The 25,517-nt window shown below is 48.6% G+C and overlaps 8 protein-coding genes across 8 annotated transcripts; 3 read left to right on the top strand and 5 right to left on the bottom strand.

The window, feature by feature from the left end:
• Positions 1–589: 589 nt before the first annotated feature.
• On the bottom strand, positions 590–5,064 carry LY89DRAFT_282298 (uncharacterized protein). Its single transcript, XM_018206467.1, has 4 exons — positions 3,670–5,064; positions 3,546–3,617; positions 3,279–3,497; positions 590–3,225 (listed from the first exon to the last, which is right to left on the bottom strand). The coding sequence occupies exons 1-4, from the start codon at positions 4,667–4,669 to the stop codon at positions 749–751; spliced, it is 3,768 nt and encodes a 1,255-aa protein (XP_018063636.1). The 5' UTR covers positions 4,670–5,064; the 3' UTR covers positions 590–748.
• A 2,724-nt stretch (positions 5,065–7,788) lies between these two features.
• On the top strand, positions 7,789–8,522 carry LY89DRAFT_598036 (uncharacterized protein; the record flags this gene model as incomplete). Its single annotated transcript, XM_018210010.1, has 2 exons — positions 7,789–7,983; positions 8,040–8,522. Coding segments are annotated over 2 exons (678 nt in total), but the record flags the coding sequence as incomplete, so codon positions are not given.
• Positions 8,523–10,358: 1,836 nt separating this feature from the next.
• Positions 10,359–11,488, bottom strand: LY89DRAFT_690330 (uncharacterized protein). Its single transcript, XM_018216075.1, has one exon. The coding sequence runs from the start codon at positions 11,013–11,015 to the stop codon at positions 10,776–10,778; it is 240 nt and encodes a 79-aa protein (XP_018063634.1). The 5' UTR covers positions 11,016–11,488; the 3' UTR covers positions 10,359–10,775.
• A 1,156-nt stretch (positions 11,489–12,644) lies between these two features.
• LY89DRAFT_282740 (uncharacterized protein) lies at positions 12,645–13,525 on the bottom strand. Its single transcript, XM_018206468.1, has one exon. The coding sequence runs from the start codon at positions 13,317–13,319 to the stop codon at positions 12,825–12,827; it is 495 nt and encodes a 164-aa protein (XP_018063633.1). The 5' UTR covers positions 13,320–13,525; the 3' UTR covers positions 12,645–12,824.
• A 206-nt stretch (positions 13,526–13,731) lies between these two features.
• LY89DRAFT_598047 (uncharacterized protein) lies at positions 13,732–15,430 on the top strand (the record flags this gene model as incomplete). The annotated part of the gene is made up of 5 exons (XM_018210013.1): positions 13,732–13,810; positions 13,870–13,926; positions 14,093–14,209; positions 14,258–14,488; positions 14,691–15,430. 5 exons carry the CDS (start codon positions 13,732–13,734, stop codon positions 15,428–15,430), a joined length of 1,224 nt encoding a protein of 407 aa, XP_018063632.1.
• A 1,597-nt stretch (positions 15,431–17,027) lies between these two features.
• Positions 17,028–18,019, top strand: LY89DRAFT_676088 (NUDIX domain-containing protein; the record flags this gene model as incomplete). The annotated part of the gene is made up of 3 exons (XM_018213555.1): positions 17,028–17,126; positions 17,206–17,826; positions 17,906–18,019. The coding sequence occupies 3 exons, from the start codon at positions 17,028–17,030 to the stop codon at positions 18,017–18,019; spliced, it is 834 nt and encodes a 277-aa protein (XP_018063631.1).
• On the bottom strand, positions 18,019–19,175 carry LY89DRAFT_657561 (uncharacterized protein). The gene is made up of 6 exons (XM_018212434.1): positions 19,062–19,175; positions 18,946–18,980; positions 18,766–18,887; positions 18,543–18,706; positions 18,469–18,481; positions 18,019–18,370 (listed from the first exon to the last, which is right to left on the bottom strand). The coding sequence occupies exons 1-6, from the start codon at positions 19,113–19,115 to the stop codon at positions 18,132–18,134; spliced, it is 627 nt and encodes a 208-aa protein (XP_018063630.1). The 5' UTR covers positions 19,116–19,175; the 3' UTR covers positions 18,019–18,131.
• A 595-nt stretch (positions 19,176–19,770) lies between these two features.
• Positions 19,771–23,819, bottom strand: LY89DRAFT_676086 (uncharacterized protein; the record flags this gene model as incomplete). Its single annotated transcript, XM_018213554.1, has 7 exons — positions 19,771–20,064; positions 20,195–20,404; positions 20,555–20,862; positions 20,997–21,124; positions 21,271–21,788; positions 21,834–22,218; positions 22,276–23,819. The coding sequence occupies 7 exons, from the start codon at positions 23,817–23,819 to the stop codon at positions 19,771–19,773; spliced, it is 3,387 nt and encodes a 1,128-aa protein (XP_018063629.1).
• Positions 23,820–25,517: the final 1,698 nt, after the last annotated feature.

Raw genomic sequence — 25,517 nt, 5'->3', positions numbered from 1 at the left:
ATAAACATACAACAGGATGGTGCCACGCCTCCCCATCATCAATTCACGTCATTGCTTTTTCCTGCATTCCCATTCATGTCTGAGGATGTCCGTTCGTGCTAATGTAACCAGCACGCACTTTGTGCCATAGTCGCAAAAAAAAAGGAAAAGTTCCATGTATGCCAGTTCGAAAACCCCATGCGCATGCAATGTATATCAAGACCAGCCCAACCCAAAGAGCCCTGCCCTGTTTAGCACGCAAAGAGAACAACGAGGAAACCAACCATCCCAGACCAGACCAGATCGCTCGTAAATGCATCAATGTAAAAACAAAGCACACAAAAGATTCATCTGTTCGAGGGATGTTTCAACATCTGCTCGACCTTTCCAGGTTGATGAGAAACCATTTCATCAAGTTCTCTGATGACATATGGGAAGTCCATCAACCGTAAACATTTCAATGCCCACTTGAGATTCCTGGAAAGGATTTCTTCTTCGCCATTTTCCCTCTTATAAAACAATGTAGAGATCACCGAAAAGTGTGAGGTCCACATCAAATGAGCACAACTTTTCCAGATGCAATGCCATCTATTTTTGGTGATAGTCGTATTGAAGTTTTTTTTTTCGAGTTTTTTGGTGAGCCAGAGTGTGCATTGGAGTCCAAGAATCGTCAAGCGCAGCAGCTCCTTACCCTTGGTTCTTGACTCGGCACGACTATTGGACGGAATCCGTCAGATAGCGTGGGAACCCGCCTTCAAGCTCCAGGTATCTATCCACCTTTCCGCTCGCTGTCTTGAGTTGGCAATCGTTCGCTCTGAACTGGAATTTCACCGTTCTTCATTTCGGCAGGACCCTTTCTCTTGCCCTTCTGGATCTTCTGCCAAGCCCCAGAAGCACCTTCACTCTTTGATGCTCGTGTATGTCCATTGGCTTTCGAAACAGGCGAACCCTGCATTACCTGCGTGCCATTGGTCGAAATGGGCTTCGGTGTCGTATTCAGAGGCCCTGGCTTTCCTTCTGCACCTCTTGAAGGCAGACCATTTGCTTTCTGCCCTAAAGGATCGAATTTTCGAGTTGTCGTAGGAGATGGTGTCCGAGTCTCGTACACTGGAGACAAATGAGGCAGGTCATCTCGTAAGATCTCGTTGTTTCCTGTCCCAATGTCTAAAGGTGACATACCACCATTTTGACGAGCTAGCCGATTCCGGCTATTCGGTGACAATTTAGGTGGTCCATTGATCTGCTCAGAGGAGGAAAATCCGTTGGGTACGGCAATTGGATGTGGCACGGCACCTTTTGTTTTGGACGTTGTAGGAACTGTGCTCCCACTTTCACTACTTAGAGCGAAAGACCCATTGACAACTAATGGCTGGTCCGGTCGTCCTTCAAGCCGTGGTTCACGCGGCGTCAATTGTCCCGACAGGTCCTGCTCGATAGACACATCGCTCCCTGTTCCAGAATGAGAGGTTGAATCAAGCGAAGCGCTGAACCCATCACTGCCGCGATCTTCGTACATAGATCCTTCACTAACTGAGGCTTGCCAGTTTGGAATGGACACAGGCACAGGGTTTGAGCCATTGGCAACCATTGGGCCATGGTGATTAAATGCTCTCAGATTAGTATGAGAAATACCTTGTTGGGAGGGGACAGCAGTCAAGGGAGCGGAATGAGTGCCCGTGGAATAAGACCGATCATGTCCAAGAGGAGACGGTGATCGTGAGGGTCTCTTCAACCGATCTAAAATAGACTGTGGTAGTTGGTCTGTTGATAGCCGGCGGGGTGGGCGGATCGCATCTCCGAAAGCGGGAACAGCCATTGGCACAGCTGATTGTCTCCTCATCGGACTTTGGGTATGATCACTAACATAGTAGCCGACATATTCCTTGCGCATGCTGTCTTCAGGTGGTGTGACGGCAGAGCTAAGACTAGGCTCATATCCAGTCTCCAAATTCTCGTCTGCGATGAAGTTGGGTATGGAAACCCCGCTTGCTTGTCGCATGTTCTGGTATATGCCAAGTCCAGGATGCATCATTTGCCCTCCCTGCAGAGCAAGAGGAGAAGGGCCCGATCTTGTGGCAGGTTGGGAATGCGAGCGCAATGAACTGTTCGGCTGCCCAGCACCAGGGCCAGATCCATTGGTCACGGTGGATCTGTGCATGCTTCTCCTCAATTCAGGTACAGCAGAGCTCAATGATGGCGAAGAAGGATTTGTACTTGGAGTCTGGTACCCATAAACCGGTGCGGCTTGGTATTGCAGAGGATAAAAGTACATCTCAGGCCGGATAGGTGCTGTCAATGGTGGTTGATCAAAGGAATTTGTTCGATTTCGATCTGTAGCTTGTTGCTGTTTAATAGCGCCACCGTTGCTCTGAGCTTGAGCTTGAGCTTGCGATTGAGCGTAGGCTTGATTTTGCAGACCTTGAGCATACAATTGAAGCCGTAGGCTGTTCTCCTGAGCTTGCAGAACAGAGTAGGTCGCGTAGAGGTCATTGTGTAACTTCGCTTGTGCCTGCTGCTGTAGCCACGCCTCTTGTGTGGACATGTTGAGAGGTAACCCTGGATGGTATTGAGGGGGAGCATCAAAAGCTCCACTTGAGGCTCGCCGATTGTTGTTTCCATTGCGACTGTGCTGATTATTGTGTCTCCCTGAGCCATTCCGGTGTCCTCCACCACCGCGCCCTCTATTTGATGATTGAGAAGTGCTTCGCAAAATAGGCTTGGGCTTTTGCGGAGGCCTTTGCCATACTTTGTTTTGTTCCTCCTCAGGAAACTTGAATTCCTCGCAACACTCCTCAAGCTTTGCTTCGCATAGCAGGTCGAAGGCTCTTCTAATCTCTGTGTGCAACCCTCGAAATGACGTATCATCTGCAGTGTTGCCCAAGTTGCGGTTGGTATTGAATGGTTCCTCGACACAGAGCTGGTTATTGTTGGTGACATGCCATCCCTTTTCGACTTTGCTTATCTGCTTGCCATTCCGCACAGAGATGACAAATTTGTCGTAGTCGAATTCATGACCATAAAAACGGAAGAACTGGAACAGAAGCTCCCCCAATGATTCTTTGTTCTTGTTACCAAAACCCTGCAGTGCATCAAGGTCATCTGCAAATGCACTTGGGACACCATCTGTCGAAGGAAGTTTCAGATGGGGTCGTTGGTGCAGAGCCGGGACGATTGGAGGACTTCGACTTTGGAGGAAATATATGATCATGCATATCCAAGTGTATGAGCTAAGTGTTCCACCAAATGCTATAGGAATGTGAGACCAATGATGTCGAGAAATTCTTGCAGATTGCGCTTACCTGCATCATTCACCATCCTTTGTTTTGTCCAATGCTTGATGATCATAGCAAGAGGTCGTACCCGTGGGTCTATCTGAACATAGGTTTTGATCATCCTTGTATTTTCCAACGCCAAGGTGTTATTGACATTCATGTCACAAGCAAGATCCAGCTCTGGGTCCCAGACCTTGACAATTGGCACCTTGGCAGTGGAAACGCAGATGACCTTCTTCATTCCGCCTGGGGCTTTCGTCAGTACTACTCACATGACAGGAAACTATAACTTACTTCTTGCTAGAAGATCTGCTATGATGCAAACTCCTTCCATCTCCTTCCAGTCAGTTGTAATACAAATGTCCACTGTCGTCCCTATTAGCCTTTTCCTTTCCTCGCAAATAGCTATTGGACTAACCATCGGACTGATCTGTACACAACATATTTCCAGATGATCCGAACATATGCACCTTGATGTTATGTCCTGGCCACTCCGTATTAAAGAGGTTTTCAAGTTTTCGTATGAGCGCATCCCTCTTCTCGTCCTTCTCTGGAGAGGGTAGTAACCGGTCATAAAGCTCTCGCATATCTGTTGATAATATCCTCTCTTCATCCTCAGAAAGCTTGCTCTTGATCTCCTTCAGGTTCTTCCTCTCTAGCTTCTCGGCTCCCAAACTGTAGGGCATCCGCCTCCTTGTATGCGCCATAGCAGTCTCATACCTACATCCACCTCGAGGGGCTGGAATTGGTCTCGCAGAGGGAAGTGTAATATTCGACTCAGAGTAGGCAGAGCGTGGTGAATGGCCATTAGTCGCATTCGGAGAAGGCTCTCGAGACTCGAAGGAGAACTTGCGGGCGTGTTGATGTGGCGTAGAGGGTACAGAACTTGACTGTTGAGAGAGTGTAGAAGTAGTATGTTGCGGGTGCGGTCGATTTGGGAGCGGGTTAGACAGCTCCAATTTCTTGGCTGGCATCTTAGCAGCTTTTTCCTTCTCTGTTATGAGCGCGCGCTCTCCTTTACTAGATTTTCGTGATTCCTTATTCCCATGACCAACCCGCGAAGTAGATTTGTTATTCCTTGCCGTGGTGCCGCTACTTGAGCCGGATCGTTGACCAGGCACAGCCTGAATATGTTGTGCTGAGAGCAGTGGAGGGAGTGGCGATGTCACTAGTCTAGTTGACCTTCCCCCAGAGCTTATGAGTCTGTTGTATTGTGCGAGCTGCAGCTGATGGTAAGACGAGTGTTGCGGAAGCAGAATAGGAATCAAATCGACTTGGGACGGCCGCTGAGCTGGGACAGCAATACTCGACGTCGAGACTGGGACCGCGTCTGCAAGAGTGTTGCGCCGCACGAGTCGTGACCACTGGGCAGACTGATATTGATACTGAGTATTACCAGCTGAGGACTGGCCCTCCATCAACTTCACGAATATAGAGTCGTGACTGTCGGTGTCGAATTCGGTTCGAGTCGTTGTTGCTGACGGTGACCGGGTACAATCAGCACGAAAGCTGAGATAGCTGCGCAGGTGCAAGAGTTGGCAAACCCCTCTGTTGAAAACGAGTGAATTGCTTCTGTCGAGAGATGTTGTCTGCAGACCAAAGACGAGGGTATGATGGGCGTCGAAGATTCACCCCCTTCTGCAACGAACGGGCGTCTGGAAGTGTTGACGAGGGGTCTGCAGCAGTGACCAACGAATGCAAGATTGAGGGTTGGGTGGAGAGGACGGTAGAGTATATCTACGAGGCCGTTGATGAGCACCGGATACTGCACATACGGACACTCGCTGGAGATTGGGCGACGGCAGAGGAGGGAGGAATTGCTTTGTTCGATGTGGTACCCTTCCAATACGGAGACTGTGAATATAGGTGAAGCACTGCTAGCGCGATGCGTTTAGTCGAGGCCCGGCAAGTACTGTTGCACTGAAGCGGGAGAGCATGAACGGGGAAGGAAGGTGAGGTTGCAGAGCAGAGGGAAGCAGAACTTGGGCACTTGGAAACTTGGAAACTTGAAATATTCGGATGACAATAGGTAATAGGTAATTCGGTAAGTAAATGTTCCTGAAGATGGGAGAAACTGGCAGGCGCAACTGTTCTTGTCGTGCCTTCTTGTCGAATAATTACGAACTTTATTCCCTCTCTTTCACCATCTTCTATTTTTCCCTTTCTTCTACTACATGGGAACTGTAGTAATCAAATATTGGCTTGGGATCAAGTCCTTCCTCCTCTCGACAAAGGCTTAGATAGGTGTGGCACGTTTGTTCTCCCAAGAACTATACTGGATCGAGAGCACTTATCCACTCCTTCGACACCAGCTCTTTGTGCTTGCACCAGCCAATACCTGGTGCGTATTAAGCAATCGTCCATGGCCAAGTTCTTTGTGACGAGAATAACCGCCAGCGCATTACTGTCCGCGATGCTCGACTCCACGATTCCATTCTCCAGCTCTCTCCTCGACCCCAAAGACACCTGATCCAGCCGTCTATCTGGCACGGATTGGTTATGCGGCATGCTTATTGTTCAAGTCATATAGCCTTTCGGTGAGTCTGACACGAGCATTCACAGCCCGTACAGCTCCTGCGCGCGAGCGAATCTACGATCACGGCCAGCTTGACAAAGCATCGTATACAAACAGAACCAGGGAAAGCATGCTGCTATATTTATTTCCCTCATCTGGTGCCGTCGTCGGCCCCCTATGCGGTCCTTAAATCAAGGTCAAGGGATGTCTGAGACGAAACGGTTTCGAGCTTAAGCATCTTTCCGTCAAGTGGCGAGAGCCATGTAGGTGTCTGTACAATTATATGAGAGGCTTATACCAACCATATCACAAAAGGACTTGGGCCCTCCAGCATGAAAACCTGAGGTCACACTGTTCTGCACCTTGCTTCAACACTCACTACTGGAGATCTCGGTGCACCTGAGTCCACGATCGATAGATATCCCGCAGGAACCGCGCGCCGGTCGTCCAGGGCCAGCCATTGTCGACCTTGAAGGCTTGACCAGCACAAGAAGGGTCGTCGGGCTGCATTCCAGGTCTCTCTTTTTTGTCGCAAATCTGGGGAAATGCTATGGGCAAATTCAAAGCCGTGTTCGCTAAGGCGACCCTATTCGTGGACGAATGTACGCCACATCCGCTCCCTTTTTAAAGCTTGGCTGGGACTGGATATCGACAGTCTACTGTACTGTACCTAGGGACCGAGGTGACGAGATCCGTGAACCGCCAACGGCAAACAAAACTTGGCCCGACCGTGCAGGTGGGTGTCATCGGCGTTAAGCCTTGAATTGCCAAGAGATGTTTCTTTGTTTCTTGCAGGGACATCCTCAGCAACTGATCAAGTGTCGATCTCGAGATGATCCGGCCGCATGAAACTCCCACCAGCTGATAGTGAGTACTGAGCGTGTGAGTGGTTCGGCGAGCAATGTTGTACAGAAACCGCGGATCAATATGAGACTTGATTGAGGGAGCCCTGGTTTGGGAGGCAAAGTCAATGAGCCAGATCCGTCTCTTCACCGAGACCAGTCACTTGGGATTTGCTTTTTGGCATTCCTCAAGAGCTGACAGGTGAGCCAATTCTCCCTCATTATCAACAGCGGATCGGGTTCCTATGGCCCACGGATCGCGGGTCTCATCGTCATAGTTCATTGTATCACATTGAGGCCTCAGGAACAGACGTTCTCGACCATTCCAAAGACCGTCACGATTCAAGTGAGGCACGCGATCGACGACGCATACAAAATTTGTACAGTAGTAGTCGCATCCGAAGCAAGTTCAGCCTCAACCCGGCACATCCGTCAAGATCCGCAAACTCCATCTCATGCAGCACAAGCTTCCGCTCAAGAATTCTCGATCACCGACTATTCAGACCTCGCCAATCATATCTGATCCTCGAGTCTTCTCCGCACATCGCTCACCAATCAACATGGTCTCCAAGATATCTCCAGAACCTCAAAAGTCGATGGTCCAATAACGACATCAGCCAAGCCCTGACCTCCCGCCAAACTTGCCTCTATTAGTGAAGTAGCCTCGCGCTCGGCATCCTCGGAGTACGCTACCACCAGCTACCCATGAACTTCCTCTCTCTTTTTCCTCTTTCTCGCTGACATGGTGCATTCGGCCGCGAGCTCTAGCCTCGTCTGACTACCGAACGTCATCATGTGCCTCTGTTAGAAATCAACTTCAAGGTAAGGTGCAATGCTCATATAAGCCATTACCTCCCCTCGTAGGTACTTTTGTCACCGTTTCTGCTGCTCCTCCTGGATATATCTTTCTGCCGTGCTGGATTGCCTGAGCGAAAGACGTGAGGAAAGGGAAAACAAGTATCGCTGGGTCGATACATGGTCCGGAAGTGTCGGAGTCACGCACCACTACTTTGAAGATCCTGCATCTATACATATTTGGAGTCCGGCACTTTTGGTCCTTCGTTCTGGGGGCTTAGACGAGCACACGATTGAGCTCCTTTCATCCAATTCCTATCCTATACCACAAAATGGGACTCTCGAGATCAAGGTACATTCCTCTTACTCCTCCAAACATCCTTAACTCCGTAAACTAACAGAAAATGCAACCAGGTCAATAACACTCATAGTAGCCCTCGCTACTCTAACATCCAATACCCTCTCCTCCCTCCTCTTCGCCCAATTACCAGACGACCCTTTCCACCTCGCCAATAATTTCGGCTGGTATCTCCATTTCGCCAACATCCTCAGCGTCTTCGGATTCATCGGAGCTCTTCGCGTACGTTTCTCCTCCCCCTCCTTTCCTTCCAAACCCCACTAACAAAATATAAACAGCAACACCCTCTCTCAATAGCCATCTTCGCAAACTACCTCATCCTCGACACAATCCTCTGCTCCATCCCGCGCTTCCTCCTCCTCGGCCTCCTCAACACCTTTTCCTCCACCCTGTGCTCGTCGTACCCTACCACCTCCACCACCACCACCACCACAACAACGACATTCCAATACCAGAACGCGAGAAGAGATGAGTGGTCGGAAGAAGGATGCATCCGCGTCGTGGAACTAGCGCAGTTAACGCTCGCAGCGGGCGTCATTGCGGCGACGGTCCTGCAGTTCGTGGGTGCGTTGTGTGTGCGTGAGTATGCGAGACGACTGTGGGTGAAGGAGGAGGAGGGCGTGTTGGTTGATATCGAGGGGGATCTAGAGAGGGGGGAGGAGGCCAGGTTGGTGGTGGAGGAGGAGAGGAGAAGAATGGTTGAGGAGTGGGGGTTTGGGGGATTGCCTGTTATTCGGGAGGAGAGGGAGGAGAAGGTTTGATTGATGGAGAGAAAGAAAATATTGGTGGTGATGTTTATATGAGGGTGCAGAGAAAGAAAGAGAGAGAGAGAGAAGGCGTTCGGGGTACAGGCTTATACCATTTGTTTTTCGGGATTGGAAATGGGATCGTAAATATGGGAATTAAAAAATAAAATAAAACAAAAAACCTGATTGTTCTATCATGCATACTTACTTACACGTGCCTGTTCTTTCATAAAGAGAATTCTGCTCAACTCCAAAGGACTACTTCTCTCTCCTGTAAATGAACACAGTTCGGTGTTCTCTCGGCATGCCTTCCATCCGGAAGAAGAAGTTCCTTGGCTACCCCATGAAGCGGACGTCCTGTCACAAGACTCAACCTCAATTCAAGAGAAAAATATATTTATATATAAGTCCTCGCACCGGAGGCATCAACAGAAGGAAAGGTTTGGATCCTAGTCTTTCTTCGAGTGAGCTGGGACGCTCATGTAGAAGAACCTTCCTTCAATGAATTGTAACAGAGCCGAGAATCAGTCCAGGTAACGCAAGGACTTCCGTAGCTTCCGTAGCTGTAAGTGTCCCCGTCTCAAGAGCCGATGGCTTCCCGAATGCATTGCACGAGGACGCTGTCTTGTGTCTGAGGTGTATCATATTTTTGAGATCGTATTGCTACGCTGTAGCAAGAAATGAGTGCGTGACAGTGCTGAGAACGGAGACGGTACAAGGTTCTGCTAGTATGGTGCCAAGTGTGGGAACAGATAATGGATTCAGCAAGTGATAGCTGCCCCAATCGTGACGGTGCTGAGAAAGAGGATGCTGTGAGGTTTTGCTGGTGTGATGCCGAGTGTGGGAACAAACAGTGAACTCGACAACCGGTAGCTGTCTCGATCGTGTCTAGAATCTCTGCCCGTTGTTTTTGACTCTGAGATTGTCATGTTTTCCCAGTGGTACGAGACTGAATCTTGTAGAGCGCTTGATCGTGTTGAATGTCCCTCCACTGGGGAAGAAAGTCAAGATATGTTCATACTTCAAAGCGACGTAATAAAGCTCTTAAATATATCCGGGATAACCGTCTCTCGAGAACGAGAAGCACCAGAGTCCAGGACATTCTCCAAGAAAGACCAGGTTTCGAAGGTGGAGCGAAGTCATCTTCTGAGGATAAGTAGTATCGAAAGTCCAGCAATGTATGAAAAGAGGATCGTCAGTAACGTAACAAAACTTTCACTTCAACCAAAAAGAAAAAGTAAAAGCGCAAAGCCAGTCCTCAATCCTCATCCAGAGAAAACTTCCTCCAAGATTATAATAACTAGACAGAGGGGAAGCAACCATTGATAACTTAAAGATACCCCTACAAAATCTCAAAAAACAAATAACCATCGACGTACTATACTCCACCAACAGCTGCACAACATTCCATACCCCATCTTCCTTCCTTTCTTATAGCAAGGAAGGGAGGGGTGCTCGCAATAACTACCTAGGTACTGTACCCCATCCATATGCATCACGCGGAAGGATAATTTTTCCGCTTCCGGTTCCAGTAGCTCGCAAGAAAAAGCAAACCAACGGAAACCTCCTACACTAATAAGAGAAAAGATTGGATAGTGACTGATGATATGGTAATAGTCAGTCGAGATGGGGAATCTTGGTTTGCGGTGGGCTCCTATCAACGGGGAGGTGGGGTGAGGGTGCGCCATGCATGTAATAGGTAGGGTTGCATGCTGCTGCAATGAGGGGCATTTTCGTGGTTTGGTGAGAATGATGTGATGTGATGTGATGTTCGGGGTTTGTTTCTTTGTTGCCCGTTTTGGTACCATAGATGTAAATGATCTTTTTTCTGTGCATATAACCTACCAGAGGAAAGAGATTCGATGTGAAGATTGAGAAAAATGACCTTCACGCCTTTACCGTGAAGAGTGCATGAGCATACTGGTAGATACACACCCTACACCAAATACCGAAACTCTAAAAGATATCATCCTCTTACGGAACGGACATTCGATGTTTCTGGCAGGTCTGTCTGAGAAAAGGAAGCTATTATTTCGGCCGAGCGAGCGCTGAAGAAAGAATGAAGCAAGCGAGGTGAAGTGTGGGCTGGGCTGGTCCCTGCAGACCCTGTACGATTGATTAGAAGCCGATAAGGAACTGACAGGTGGGAATGAGCAACGAAAATTTTTTTTTTTTTAAACTCTCCATTGATCATAGGAAAACCAAAAGGGGCTTGTAAAGTATTTGGAAGGGGGTTTGAGATGGTTATGATGTGAGGAGTGAAAAGTATCACCGAACATGTGATCTACAACTCTCCGACAGAGACCCGCGGGTTATATTACTCGGTGGAACACTCGCAATATCATGTCGACGTCGTCGTCTCCGTGGAAGAGGCGAGGCGTGCAGACACTTCGACAGGGGTCGGATAGGCACTGCGGACATGTCAAGCCGCATTTCGCGCATCTCTGGAAGAAGCAGCCCCCAAACAAATTCTTGGCAGAGAGGGAGAGAGAGAGAGAGAAATTCCATTGTCCCGTAGTGCCTGCTTGCTGCGAACACCAAGGCAGAAGGTGGGGTGCAGCTGTGCAGAGTAATAGTGCGTGCGTGCTGTACGTACTGAGATAATAGAGGGGCAGCGTGCGGGCAACTACTGCAGTTGATGGTGTGCGTGAAGGTTGCATGTGTCGTGGGTTATTTAAAGGTCTGATATGTACAAGTAGGCCCGAAAGTGAGATGAGGATCGAGAGGGTGCACTGGAGATATCAGCCAGCGGCATCATCAACAGCCATCTGCAGCACAGATGAAGGATCTCCAACGTGCTCGCAGGACTTCGGGACGACGAGACAGGATCTTGCACTACCGGAGGCTGAGAATAAACTTCATAACTGCCTTCTGCTATTGAGAATAGACGCCATAATATGCTCGTTATACTCTCTGGTCCCTTGGGAGATATGTGACTGGACGTGCTGCAGATTCGAAAGGTTATCCGAGAAAAGATTTATCAGCCTTACATATCTCGTTCTGTTTCTGGTTTTGTGCGATGACTTTAGCCATACCTTGCTGTCCATAGGGTTGCAGTTGTTATCTTCGCCGCCGGATCAGGCACAGGCAATTGCTCGTTGAACCTTTGTATATCTGCCCTCATTCTTCCCAGCAGGCAAATGCGATTCTGTGACACCTCAGAGGAAAACTCTGCTGCTCGTGGCCGGCACGTTCCTTGAGATGGATGCGATATATATTCTTCCACAAGGCTCACACTTCACTGGAAGCACGCCCCTTCTCTTCGCCAGACACCTGCATCCAGCTCCCCGTCGCCGGATGTATGATTGTGGTAACCCCCACAAGGCACATCGTATCACATCACTTGGATATATGTATTATTCCTCCCATCATTTCTGCTAAACTCACCAGGCCCGCGGGCCTTGCCTTCCATGGGGCCCTGCTGGGCCAGAAGGGTGCAGTATCGATAGTCGATACAGAACTGACTTTCTGTCATCCCCTTTTCCGTGCTTCACTCGAGCCTGAGTCGTTTCTCCACTGGTGCCCGCAAAAAGGACGTGAATCGTGAGAGATGCCAATTTGTTGGTGACTCCAATCTCTCGTTGACCGGATCAGAGCAATTAGAAAATGGAAAAAGGAAATGAAACAGGGCATCGAGGGCCAGTCTAGGCGTTTGCTGCTGCTGGCGTCGAGGCACTAGTTCCTAACGCACGCCGTACGAAGTACCAGGGCCTTTCGGCACGAAATGGAAGAAAAATCAGCAGCGGTTCCTCGAGCGAAGCCAGACCCGATATGTCGCATCGAGTGGCCCATGGACGTGAACCCCCTGGACACAGACGCTGATGGTGATGCGGTAATCTGCTCGGGACTGACTGCACTGGGCTGGACTAGACTAACTGACTGGGTCGCACTCGCTCTGATCTCTCCCAATAACCCGGTGGAGCAGTAATAGCAGTACAGTAGGCGAGAGTGAGGCATGGCACGGTGGATGGAGCCAAGGGGAGTAAGTAAATAATAAGTGAATTGAGGATTTCGAGGCGAGGTCGATATGGGGGGGTTGAAATGGAAGAGTTCAAGATCTCAAGATCAAAGTGATGTCAGAAAGGGAAGTGAGAAAGAACCCTCACATCGAGAATGGCAGGCTCCAATTCAGCCCAACGCAAAAATACTCTTCCTTCCTTCCATCCATCCTTCTTTCCTTCCTTCTCTCGCCTGAGTGAGTGTGTGGTGCAACAGTACTGTAATGGTGGTCGACCTCGGAATCGAGCTCCTTCTCTTTCTGCATCCCTCGTCAAAATACAATACCATACCATACCATACCCGTACCGCACCATACAATCATTCAACACTTCTCGAATTGATCCTGACCTGATTGAACCGGTCCATTTTCTCCCTTCTTGTCTCTCCATCCGTCTCTCGTCTCTCGTCAAGTTCAATGACCGCGAGATAATTCCCGATACCTTTCTCACCTCCTTCATTTCGACTACGATACCCCCCTTGAAGACCCATTACTCGACATTTTACTCGAGCCACTCCCGTCCCCCATCTCCGGTCCTCCCATCTGCATCCACCACCACCATCAGATCTTCCTCCACTCTCCGACAGAAAAAAAAAGTCTCTGCCCTCACTCGTGTTTCTCCTGCACCTGCACGCGCTGTTCTTTCCGCTAGAATGGTCTTCCGTACCCGGTCCAATCCCAACCTCAAATCCTAATCTACCACCGAACGTGCTACGACGGCTACGGTTGCGCCGACGCACCTCTCCACTTCCACTTTTACACTTTCTCCTCCTCACCCTCACACTTTTTCCCTTCCTCCTCTCTTCTGCTGCCATACCTCTGACCACCGAGATCCATTGATCACACGTTCGTCGTTCACACAACACTTACCCGTCGTTTGTGTTGTTCGAGTTGAGGGCCGTTCCTTTCTCTCTAGCCACTGTGTTCCTATCTGGTTTTTCGTTTGGTAAGTCCTGAGACAAAATCTCCCCCAACTTAGGCCAAGCCGCATTCGCTGTCATGAGATTTTTCTCCTCGGTTACATCCTTCCCTCACTCTCTGCTGCGCGCAACTTCTCCAAAATAATCTACAGCCGGATCTCGTGGCCCGTTCAACGCAAGATGTACTAATAGTTTCTGCTCGTCTAGAGTCCGTCCTCTTTGCGACCTCCCTGTCGTATACGTTCCTTATAATCCTCGAATCAGCACTGCAGGCTCCAGTTTTCGAAGCATCTTTCGATCCGAAAATATGTCTTATTACGATAATCAACAATGGCAAGCCTCGGGCCAACCATCGTGGGAGCAGCAGACGCCGCCAGCACGATCTGGTATGTTGACATCGACCGGTTTTCATGGTTGGGGACAAGTGAATTGACAGGTGATGCAGGTGCCAGCTCAGCCGTTCCGCGCGAGGACTCAGCAGCCTTCCAGACACAATTAGAGGGTACGTGCAGATACAATCGATTCCTAGGATGCAAGCAGTGTTTGTGGCATATGCACAATTTTTCCGGCTGGTCGCATGCTGGTCTCTGGGACTCGAGATTTTGGCATGCGACTCGGGGACAGACTGTGCCTCAGCAGAAAAGGATCAAGACTAACATGTGTCCCAGAGGTCGACCGTGCTATGGATAACCTCATGAAGAGTGGAAAGATGTTCAATGTGCCCGGCCGTCGCGATTCTATGCCCTTGGTTGGTCCTCCAAGAGGAGCGTTTCCGGAACAATTCGGTAGGTCCGTCGTCAACAGAAAATGTTTCATGACTGAATAGATCATAGATCCACGCATGAGCGCCGGTCCTCCACGACACCACTCAGTCAGCGACTTCGGCGGTGGTGATGCGCGTTCCTTTTCAGGGTCGAATCTCCAGAGCTTTTATGCCAGTCAACGACACCAGCCCTCGCGTGGCGCAAATGAGGCAGAACAAGTGATGCAGGCAAAGAGACGGATGGCAGCACAACGAGAGCGAGAGCTGCGCAACTATCACCAAGAGCAGCAGTACAATCGAAGTAGGCCACCTCCTTCTGTATAACACAAATTCCGTACATCAATACCCAATCGTCTATACCCTGTACCCAGCGGTCCACCTATTTCAAAATATTGGTCGATTGCGTTCTCTTTCTCGCCTCCAGTGCTGTGTGTGATGAAGCAACTCCTTTTCGCAGACATTTACTTCCTCATATCATATCTACATTTACTGACTGGGATAAGGTATTGTAGCTGAGATTTCAACATTTGGTGGTAAACCTGATCGTACTATGAGCCCCGGCAGCGGTATGAGCGAAGAAGAGCGTCGTGAGCTCATTGCCCGTCAACGAAGCGCTTTGTATGGTGAAGGATCGGGCTTCTCCGACAATGGAGGTTTTGATGAGAACGGAACGCCTCGTCCAGGAACCCAGGGTTCTGGATCTCAGTCCGCAACAGGGATTCGCGGTCACTCTCCCTTGGCGTTCGATCACTACAACGCTCAGGGCCAGGGTGAGAACTCTAACCAACAAGCTTCGGCCGAGCCTCAATCAGCAACTGGCCAAGCTCCTGGACAACAACGTTCCCGTGCGAACAGCACCTCGTCTCCATCATCGAACCCAACAAGCAGCTTCAGCTTGTTTGAATCTGCTGCTCAGCAGTCGAGTCGTACATCAACTTCTTCTCCAGGCGGATCACCTCCACGCCAGAGTGGCAAAGCTCAGAACAGCTCTGTTGCCCCTATTGGCACCCGTCCTAGTGGTCAAGCTTCCAATCCGGCACTGAACAAACGCTCTACCACACCTTTGCCATCACCGCTGAGCTACGGCTTTGCTGCTAATGAGGAAGGTAAGGACGGACGCACCACCTCTGCAGCTTCAAACCCTAACTCGCAAGCACAGCATGAGGTAGGGCTTGGATGGGGTTCCAAGAGCGGTGTCTGGGGCAAGAGCAACCTCAACCAGCAAGCTTCCGTCTGGGGTTAAACATTGATTTTCATTGGACCGAATTCGAGGGTACAAAATGGGTGGATTCAAATATGGTGATGGTGTTCGGCTTGCAACTTGCATATACTGCTGATAGGATGGGGGTTGGCGTACTGTCGGACCTTTCGCGACGAACACGAGCTTTCCTCGACTGACGACATCCCCTCCTCTCAAATGTATTCGATCGCCTCGAGGACTCGTCTGTTCGTTTGCGTATGGTCGTTGGGTTTTTATTTATGGGTTTTGCAGGTTGTTGTTTTCTTTGCTTGCATTGGTGGAGTGCTGGGTCGTTTTATCTTGCTGGATATCCGATGCTCTGCTCATCAATTTCTCTCTTGGGTGTCTGTTCGGTGGTTGGGGGGAGTCAGTCCTTCCGTCTCATTCCAATTACGTCTGGTCAAGGTGTCATACTCAGTTTGACAGCAAACTTCGCGAGGATTCGAACGCAAGTTCCGAGGGAAAATGGATGGAAAGAATCGGAGGATAAAAAGTCCGTTGAGCGCGCGTGTGTGGGATGGATCAAGCATATCTGGCAGGCGTGGTCTTTCGCTTTTTCTCCCTACTTGTCTTTGATTTTTTTGATTGCTGGCATTGCGATCTGGGGTGGTCGGGATGGTGGTTTTTCGGCTGGGATGGGTTCTCAATGGGTACACGGGATTTTCTTTTGCTTTGAGCTTAAGTTTGCATGATGGAAGATGGGAGAAAAGGGGATGCTGTGAGATGAGAGAGTGTGTAATTAGGGCTATGGCTATGGGGCTACTACAACTACAAATCGGTAATAATGGAATGGAATGAATGGTTGGCGGCGTCCAAATTTGTGTCTTAATATGCTTGTGATACGACGGCAAGATGTGAGGGTAAGTTATGCGGTGAAGATTTTGAGACTTCACTTGACTATTCTTGGTGACAATTTTGTCGTGGACAATCGAATCTATTGTGAAAATAATTGATAGCAAAGCATGGATCAAGCGTGTACGACTCTCTCCTACCGAGTCCTTGAGCACAAAGATACACTTGGTAGGAATCGTAAATCATTTGCTGGATCCGGCACCTTGAGTACCGAAGACAGATGGGTATTGAGGTTAATCCAGATCCAGGGGTGTAGTTGTGGTGTTATTATAGCTAGGCTTCTTACCTAGGTAATCTTCTCAGGAAATTACTCACTCATGAACATCGAACTTTGGGAATTCAAATCCAGCAGAAGACTTCCTTCCAGAATTCTAGCTCCAAAACCCTTCAAACCGGTGAACAAACAAAAAATCCACCTCAGCCTCGCATACCCTAGGCAGAATCCAGCCCCTTCCCAACTCCCTAAGCGAGCTAGGCATCTCGACGACCAAACAAACAGGCTACAGCCTCGTCCTTCTTTTTTCCTTTGAGGCTCGGGCTCGCTCGTGATTCACAGCCTGTGTATTGGCTTGAGTCAGACCTGGTTGTTTGTTAGCACTCACCGAAGCCGAAACCTATAAATTGATTTCTTTCAGTGAGCCGCGATTTTCTTTCTTTCTACGTACATATGTTGAGAGGTCCCCGACGATTTTTGGATTTGTCTTGGAAGGGATATCAACAATTAAACCAAACGAATTTGATAAGGAAGATGGCTACCTTTAAGATCACGGAGAAGGGAATGGATGTCGAGGTTAAACTAGTCGAGGACTTGACGAAGGAGGAATTACTTGAGTTCCCAGCTTTCAAGGTATCTACCATTTCGCCCTCAGCCTCGTGACTTCATTCATGAAGATATACCTCCCAACCAACCAACTAACACCCTCTAGAACTGGCTCACCCGCCTCACCCACTCCCTCTCCCTCCAAGAATCCAACCCCTCTCACCCCTTCCACAAATCCCCCTATGCCCTCAAATCACTCACAATCCAATCCTTCACCCGCTTCCCGCACCCCACCCCGCGCCTCGGCTTCCTCTCCCTAACCGCCTCCCTCCTCAACACCAAAAACGAGTCCCTCCCCGGCTCCATCTTCCTCCGCGGCCCCTCCGTCGGCATGCTCTGCCTGCTCTCTCCGCGCGACAACCCCGCCGAAAAATGGGCCATCATGACCATCCAAGCGCGGCCCGCGGCCGGGTCCCTGGCCTTCTGTGAACTGCCGGCCGGGATGGTGGATGGAGGGGGCACGTTTGCGGGGGCGGCGGCGAAGGAGATTAAGGAGGAGGTGGGGTTTGTGATTGAGGAGAGGGACTTGGTTAATTTGAGTGAGTTGGCGGGGCGGATGGGGGGAGCGGTGGGGAGGGGGGAGGAGGGGCTCGAGTGGGCGATGTGGCCGAGTGCTGGGGGGTGCGATGAGTTTATTCCGTTGTTTTTATGTGAGAAGAGGGTTGAGAGGGCGGATTTGGAGACGTGGACGGGGCGGTTGACGGGGTTGAGGGATGAGGGGGAGAAGGTATGTTTCTTTTTTGCTTTCTGAGTGGTTGAGGGTGGGAGTGCTTTGAGTGAAGTGTGAAATGCTAACAGAGAAGTAGATCACTTTGAAGTTGGTTAAGTTAGAAGATCTATGGTGGGATGGAGCACGGGATGCGAAGGCGTTGGGAGCTTTGGCTTTGTATGATGGTTTGAAGCGGAGTGGAAAGTTATGAGTGGCAGAATAGACTAGATTTGCTTATTGCGTTGGATTTAGCAATTCGATGCTTCTATGATTTCATGCCAATCATAAGCCTTCGTGGAACGTTCGCTAGTATCTATCACAGATCATAACTTCCACCTCTTGGCCAGCTCAAATCCCTCTGCAATCGTAGCAACACGTGCATCCATAGCGTAGCCCTGAGCCTCCAACTTCTTCAATTCGGGGTAGAAGTCCTTCAAGGGAATTGTGAAGACTTCGATGAATTCATTTTCTTCTAGTTCGGGCTTTGGATTTTGGTTCTCGGGTAGAGAGAGGTCGATGGTTACGTGAATCATTCGTAGATTCGTGTTGCAGAAACCGGGATCTAAACAATAGATAATCGTTAGTAGGGTAGTTATGTAAAAATGGAGACGGAAGTTGGTAAATCTATTGTAATATGGGAAGACCAACTGGAGAACGAACCATTGAACATAACCTTTATGAGATGTCAAAGTCAGCTTGTCGCTTGTATATACTTATGGCAGTCGAGCACTCACAGGTGTAGTTTCAGAAACAACTCCGACATAACCAGTCTCCTCCTTCAACTCCCTAACAGCAGCTTGTTCAGGTGTCTCCCCAGCATCCACAAGACCAGCCGGGACCTCAATCGTAACAGCGTTAATGGGAGGCCTAAACTGTTTCTGCAGAATGATTTCGGGACCTATACACAGCCACTTCTCAGTTTCCTCCTCTTCTAACTTATAAAAGAGGTATATTTACCAGTCGGCTTATCGAGAATAGCAACTATACCCACGCCATCGACTTCAGAGTTCTTGGGACGTGTAGGTCGTTCGGCATGCTCCCATGTTCGCTCCTTGCCTTGGGGATCGGTGTAGGTTGTTCTGTGGAAGGAGAGGTCAGCGGGGTGTTTGCTGACATTTCGAGATAGCGGGTACGGACAGGATGAGGCGGGTCCATCGTGCGTCTTTGGTGTCCTGTTGTTGCGGCTGTTAGCAGGAGTATATGGATGGAGGGGTAATTGAGGGGTAGCTGTGGAAAGAGAAGAATGTACGAACAAGAGGCTCCTTCTTTAGGATCTTTGCATCTGCGGGAGATATTGTGTTGGACATTTTGAAGTCTATGATTTTGCGAGTTGTGGTTCTCGTGGAATTCGTTGGTGGTAACAAGTCAAGAATGATGGAATTGACTCTGGATTGTCGCGACGCGTTGTTCCCGATTCGGCAGCCCCACCCGAAACGTCAAATTGCTTGCTCTTCTTCAACTCTTCGAAAATTTATATTGAAGCACAAATCTGCGTTGGACGAGACTGTAGTGCAGACTCTGTTGATACTGCTCAAGCATCGCTCACAATTGTCTAATTTAACCAAGATTAACCGTATTGTTTGTTTTCTAAAACATCATCTTATAGGCAAACGGAGGTAGAAAACCCGTTGGGGGACTATCTCTTGTTTTAAAATTAATACCTAATACCCAATTTAGCTCTCACCATAAAAGCCAAGAAGACCAAGCAAAGCACCATGGCAGGGTACATATAATACTGTGGAGGGGCAAATCAGAGAATGGGATAGCGTGTCAAAAAAGCAGAGTACACAGTATTTTACTCTAAGTCACCCCAGTTTGCATACCTTACTCAATGTTTTCACTTAGGAGGGGCTTAGGGAGTTATGGAGATGGGTCTCTTATTCAGGAATCATGTCTTGGAAAATAATTGATACGGTATGATGATATCCATCTGCCATCAAAGATTCAATTGTCCTCAAGATATCAGTCATCCTCAGATACCACTCTCTCCTCCAGTCCCCCTTTCACATCATTAAGAGCCTCCAATAGCTCTCCAACATCCCAATTCTCGTCAAACTGCTCTACATTCTCCTCCTTGTCGTTCTGCTCTCCTCCGTGCAGTAGAGTTCCTTTATTGTAATCATCCTCGCTGAACTTGTCTCCTTTCTTGCTCTGTATTTTGATGAGTCGATACGCAAATACGCAATCCGTACTCTTTTTAAATGTCATCTTTTCCTTCTTTGTGTATACAACCTTTACTTCCGGTCCTACTTGGACCTACGGAAACAGAAGAGTTAGTTATGTTCTACTCTGAGTGTACTCCGAAAGAGACAACTGCAGATGCAAGTGCATCATTCAAGACACATTGTCTCGTGAGGGAATGAAACAATGAGCCTGTGGTTCCTACCGGTATCCCGATACTTGTAGTGTCCACCCCAGCCTTGCCCTCTCCTCCGTTGCTCTTCTTCTTCTCTGTCGTTACGCTGAATCCTCTTGCAATCTTGACCCCGGTTATCATATACACTGGCTTTTTCCAAAGACCTTCCTCAATATATGCTTTAACCTCGCTGTCTCCCAGGCTGTCGAAAATGTATTTTTTATTCGGTTGGAAGTGTTCCTGGGTGGCCGAACATTTAGTATTCTCTCTGACAACCATCCTAGGAGCAAAACAAGGGATCAAGATTTATAGCGCTGGACACATTGTATCACTAAAGTGCATCATCGCAGAAGAAATTCGAGCAAGGAAAACCGAGCCAGTGGATCATACCGTCTCGAGTCTTTTGCATTTATACACCTCCTCATCCTTCCTATCCCTGTTGTACCCCACATCGCCGCCTATTCCGCTAAATTGCAGGAAACTGAGCCATACTCCAACTTTCGCCTCAATCAACTTAGAGCGTTCAAGATGCCAGTCCTGTACAGTCGCTGTAGTAGGGGCTGGTGAAGGAGGTAGTTGCGAACCTCCGTTGAGAGGGCGAGTTGGCTTGGTCGAGTGTGCGATGATACTGCCGAGGCGCACAGAGGTGTCAGGAAGAATGTCCCAGTTGGGGGAAAGAAAATAGGTCTTTTTGTGAGCTGCCATCTGCAATTATTTCTTACTTGAGTGAAATTTGTAAAGATTGAGTTATTCGGGGCGAAGAGGTTCTCTCTCGACGGACGAGGCTGTACGGCTGAGATGCATCATGCAGGCTGCAGCCACTTTCAATCACCTGCACGATCTAACAGATGAGGACGGCTCAGTAGCCAGTCATCATGGTGGAACGATGGAATGTTTTCAGCTGCAAAAAAAGCAAAGTTCTGGATGTCCAAACCCTTGTATGACATTGCACGGAGTATGCTGTATGTAGTGGTTGTAACTACAAATGGAAATGGAAATGGAAGTTCTATATATCATATCTTAGTCCATGCAGTATGTTCCCCATTACCGTCTCGATCCCAGGGCCTCGAGAACCAAAGTATATCGAAGGTTGCAAGTCTGCGTACCCATCACGACCTCCTGCCATCAGACGAAAAGCTACCCGCATACCATCTGAAGATTGCAATTTTGGCCAACGGGTTTCAAATTCATGTTCGATGCTCTCTTTTCTAGAGAGATGTAGTCCAACCAGGTCGAGTACAGCTCCAGCGAGTCCAGCAGCTATTGCTGTTGCGCAGGACGTTCCAGATCTCCTTACTCGTATATCAGGACCCAAATGCTTGGGCCAGAAGGAGAGCACATCCACACCTGGGAGGCTGAAGTTGGCTGAACCATCAGTAGGATTGGCTGTGAAGGGTCCTTTGTTCCCAAACCCATCCGAAGCGTGAATACCGATTGCTTTTTTGGACCTAGCTGGCCACGCCGGGTGGGAAAGCCCTCCTCTATTGCCTGCTGCTGCAAGAATAATAGTATTCTTGGTGTTGGCATGGTCAACTGCGGATTCAATGATGTCGATATCATTTTCAAACCCAAATGACATGCTGATTATGTCCACTTGCCATTCATCGACAGCATGGCGGATCGCCTACGAGTGTCAGAGTAAATATGTTGACAGTGACTTGGAACTTACTTTGGCAATTCTTCTATTCAATAAGTCTGAAGGCGTGATAGTCTCCCTGTCGTCCTCCTTCTCGAATACTCGTGCAACATAGAGGTCCATTGTAGGAGCGACCTTCAATATCAATCCTGCGCAATGTGTGCCGTGCCCATCCTGATCAATATAGGCAGTCTCTTCAGCCCCTCCATTGACCCAATCTTTCCAACCCATTAGCCGATCTTCATTGGTTTCAAGAGCCGAAATTGGTAGGTCGATGCCGGTATCAAGTATCGCTATTTTGATGTTCCCGCGTCTGTTGATGATTTTGTTGAAAGGAGGAGACATTTTCTCTAGAGACGTCCTGTTCAGAAGAGGATGAATAGATTTGGCAAGCTCCAGGAGCCATTGGTCTGCATTTCTTGATTCCACTCATGTCAATCTTAGAATCTAATAATGTAGGGAAAGGCTTTCGTACATTTTATTATTGTTCCCATTATTCGAAGATGAAGATTCCGGCTGTGGAGAAGAGCCGTTGACATGTTTCTCTGTCACGGAGCTTAGCTTTGTATTACCAACTGCTGGGACCTGCAGATGTGGATCATCGGAGAAGACTCGAGACACCCAGTCGTCGTTCTCAACGTTATTTCCATACCCATCACGAAGAGTAAGTGCCAGTGGAGATACAATATCAGTGTAAACTTTCTGTCGAAACTCTTCTTCGTTCAGCGAGCTATCAATCGGGAGCTGTGGGGCCAGGCATGCTTTGATGGCGTTGTTATACTCTTTCATACTATTACCCTCACACTTCTCCAACATTACTAGGGCGGTTCCAAGGTCCCTGTCGATATTGTAAACCGCGTTTTTGTCGTTGTTCGGGTGGCCAGGTATTCTGAAGTTCTCTATGGGAGATGCAAGATAGATCTGGAGAAGCATCAACCCCAGCGCAAGAATGTGTGGGTAAGGATGCAGTCGATATCTAAATTCGCTAGATTCTTGTGGAACAATGGATGGACTTCCAGACTCTTCAAATCTGGTTGAGAGATACGGCCGGCTGATGTCCAAGGTGGAATCGCCAGAATAGAAGAAGGATATCATGTCGCAAGTCCAGGCGCAGGGTGACCATCGGCCGTCACAAAGTTGGAGGAAGGAGCTTGCCAATGAGTAAGCCAAAGTGCATCGTTTCAAAAGTCTCTTCTCCATTTCTTGTTTGAGCAGACCGTCTTTGAGAATCTGTTGTAGCGATATGAAGTGCTGAAGCCCTGAATTATTCCGCGGCAAGTCTGACGTCCAGTATAACTTCTCTTCTTGCACAATAATATCCAAGTGTCTTGGGGCATGTTTCGCTCCTTCCCAGATCAAATTGCCCAATCCTTGCTCTTTAATTTCCCAAAGTCCGGTGCGGGAGAGACTGTCCACAAGCCCATTTCGGTGTATGATATCGAATCTGATTGACTTAGTGTTTATTGAGTGTGCCAAAGCACCATTGGAGGTTCCAGCCGACAAAGTTGTAAGTTCCATTTCAGTTACTGTGCTTGACTGAACTGATGCCCTCAATGGAACATACTCATCCTTGTGAATCACCCAAATGCCACTCTCTTGCCACCTCGTTTCAGCTTCGGGGTCCGAAGATACCATGAACCAAACATCGAAATGTTCTTCAAGACCAGCAATTGGCTTGTTATACGATTTCAGTAGCAGGCGAGCATCCCTTTCTGCCATACTTTCGCCATCTAGCCAATGAGTGGTGAGAAGATTATGGACACTGTCCGCAATGGTTCTTCGTCTCTGTGAATAGGATCTTTGGATTTTACTTGACGGCGTGTTCGATACTTCGCTTGAGCTGTATTCAAAGGGTGCGGCAGCACGGCTGAGACCTCCAAGAGCTTCGTTGCAATTGCTTAAACGTCTTAAAATCTGCTCTCTCTTGCGACTACTTCGCTCTGTCAAGCTAATGCTCCTCATAAAATGCTCCAAAGACAGTTGTTTCTCTGAAAGATTGCGACTTTGGCGCGCGAGCATTTTCAATCGGGCATATTTTGTGTTTTGCGAGGGTGAAAACCAATGCTGAAGAGTGCCTGCAATCTAGCATTTATATCAGCCCAAACTCAAAGCTAATAGGGATCGATCAATTACTCCACCTCCCCGCAACACGTTGCAGCGACTTTCTAGAAGATCTAGCACTCGTACAATTGGCCGATTAGGAAGCTCAATACCTGCTTCCCATGTCTTCGTGAGACGAACTAACTCATTCAATTCGACCCAAAGGGCAGCAAAGAATGGCTCTTTTCGCCCTTCTTGACGGTCTAGTTCAGCTCGTGCCTTTATGGCCTCCTTGCTGGTACCGATATAAAAACTAGCGAGCCTCAAAAAGAGCGGCGCTACAGATGAGAGTAGCTCCCAATTGCGATCCATTTCGAGCTTGGTCTTGCATTGAACCTCGGTGTACAGGTGTTGTTAACAACTCAAGACTGATGACTTGGAGCACTAGAATTCAGTCAATCAGCATATGAAACGACAAGGCTGTTCAATGTCACGATTCAGAGGGAGTTTTACCTAGAATCCTCGAGCTGTTCTAGACAACAGATATCTGAGTCAGTTGCTACCCCATTCCTCAGCATCTTTTTTCCTTTGAACCATTCATGCTGGAGTTCAAAAGAATGTCAACGCTTTCAGCCGCAAATCGAGAATTGATGATTCAAAATCTCCGGTCCAGCCACAATCTTTCAGCTCATCACCTGACACGAACTGTTGCTCGTGGGGCCTGAAGAACCATTACTCCATCGTTATTACCGTCTCATTTCTCAACGAGATTATCGGAAACTCATGGCTGTATGGCTGGGACGGAGGGTACCATCGTCGCTCATGCAAATGCTTGCATCGAGCGATTCAACGAGCTGAGTATGCTGGAAGCTCGCGACGATCATTTCTGGGCGGAGGACCAAAATGCTCGATTCCATCTATGGACAATGAATATTGGCGTATTTGCATCAGGACATGCATCTTCGGATCATCGTCTTGAACAGCATTCCGAGGTCTTCCAGGTAGTGGGTCAACTACTGCAGGGAATAGAGGCAAATCTCAAACAACGTAAGATGATATGCCCCAATCAGTCCGTCCGAGACAATTCTCATCAGCCATCGTCTAGTAATCCTACAACACCAAGAGAATCCAGATAAAGCACCGAACACTGGAAATCCTGATATCGAGGAGGAAGAGGAGGTTTCATCCTCCAAATCTTCTTCACTCCACTCCACGACTAGTTCAAGCGATTGCCCTTCCAAGCCCGCAATAGATTCACGTGCGCAAATCGAAGTTACAATTCGTAGACTGAATACAGTTGCGAGGTCAATTCGTCATGCTGGCATGCAGAATAGGGATACCAAAGCTGAGGCATGGATTGAAAAGGATAATAAAGGGCATGACCTTACTTCTTTCTTTACCCACCTCGCAAGGGTGGTTATGGAGTATAAATTCCCGGATGCAAGTCCGAGCATGCGTCTACGACTTGCACAGTCTGAGGCTCAACGACGAAACCGAATTGCCTATACCCGAAGACATCAACAGAAATTGGATAAGAAGCCGCCGTTGGCAAGGAAGCAAGAAGTTACACCCGCCTCCTTCATATCAGGGAAGAAGATGTCACTGCCAGCACCATCGCTCATTTCGGTCTCCAAACGATCGAATTCAGGGGCAGTCACTGTAACATCCGCTACTTCC

This window comes from Mollisia scopiformis (genome assembly GCF_001500285.1).
Source record: "Mollisia scopiformis unplaced genomic scaffold LY89scaffold_29, whole genome shotgun sequence".
Classification (NCBI taxonomy): Eukaryota; Fungi; Ascomycota; class Leotiomycetes; order Helotiales; family Mollisiaceae; genus Mollisia; species Mollisia scopiformis.
The sequence above is the reverse complement of the archived record's forward strand: the minus strand, read 5'-3'. Positions and strand labels throughout refer to the sequence as shown.

Excerpts from the sequence above, each read along its gene's own strand:
- LY89DRAFT_282298 (XM_018206467.1), bottom strand. The coding sequence starts at position 4,669 with ATGGAGGGCCAGTCCTCAGCTGGTAATACTCAGTATCAATATCAGTCT. Across the intron at positions 3,618-3,669 it reads GTGTACAGATCAGTCCGATG|TGGACATTTGTATTACAACT; the intron begins GTTAGTCCAATA and ends TAGGGACGACAG. Across the intron at positions 3,226-3,278 it reads AAGGATGGTGAATGATGCAG|CATTTGGTGGAACACTTAGC; the intron begins GTAAGCGCAATC and ends ACATTCCTATAG.
- LY89DRAFT_690330 (XM_018216075.1), bottom strand. The coding sequence starts at position 11,015 with ATGGAATTTCTCTCTCTCTCTCTCCCTCTCTGCCAAGAATTTGTTTGG.
- LY89DRAFT_282740 (XM_018206468.1), bottom strand. The coding sequence starts at position 13,319 with ATGGCAGCAGAAGAGAGGAGGAAGGGAAAAAGTGTGAGGGTGAGGAGG.
- LY89DRAFT_657561 (XM_018212434.1), bottom strand. The coding sequence starts at position 19,115 with ATGTCCAACACAATATCTCCCGCAGATGCAAAGATCCTAAAGAAGGAG. Across the intron at positions 18,981-19,061 it reads TCCTAAAGAAGGAGCCTCTT|GACACCAAAGACGCACGATG; the intron begins GTTCGTACATTC and ends CCGCAACAACAG. Across the intron at positions 18,888-18,945 it reads CGATGGACCCGCCTCATCCT|AACAACCTACACCGATCCCC; the intron begins GTCCGTACCCGC and ends CTCCTTCCACAG.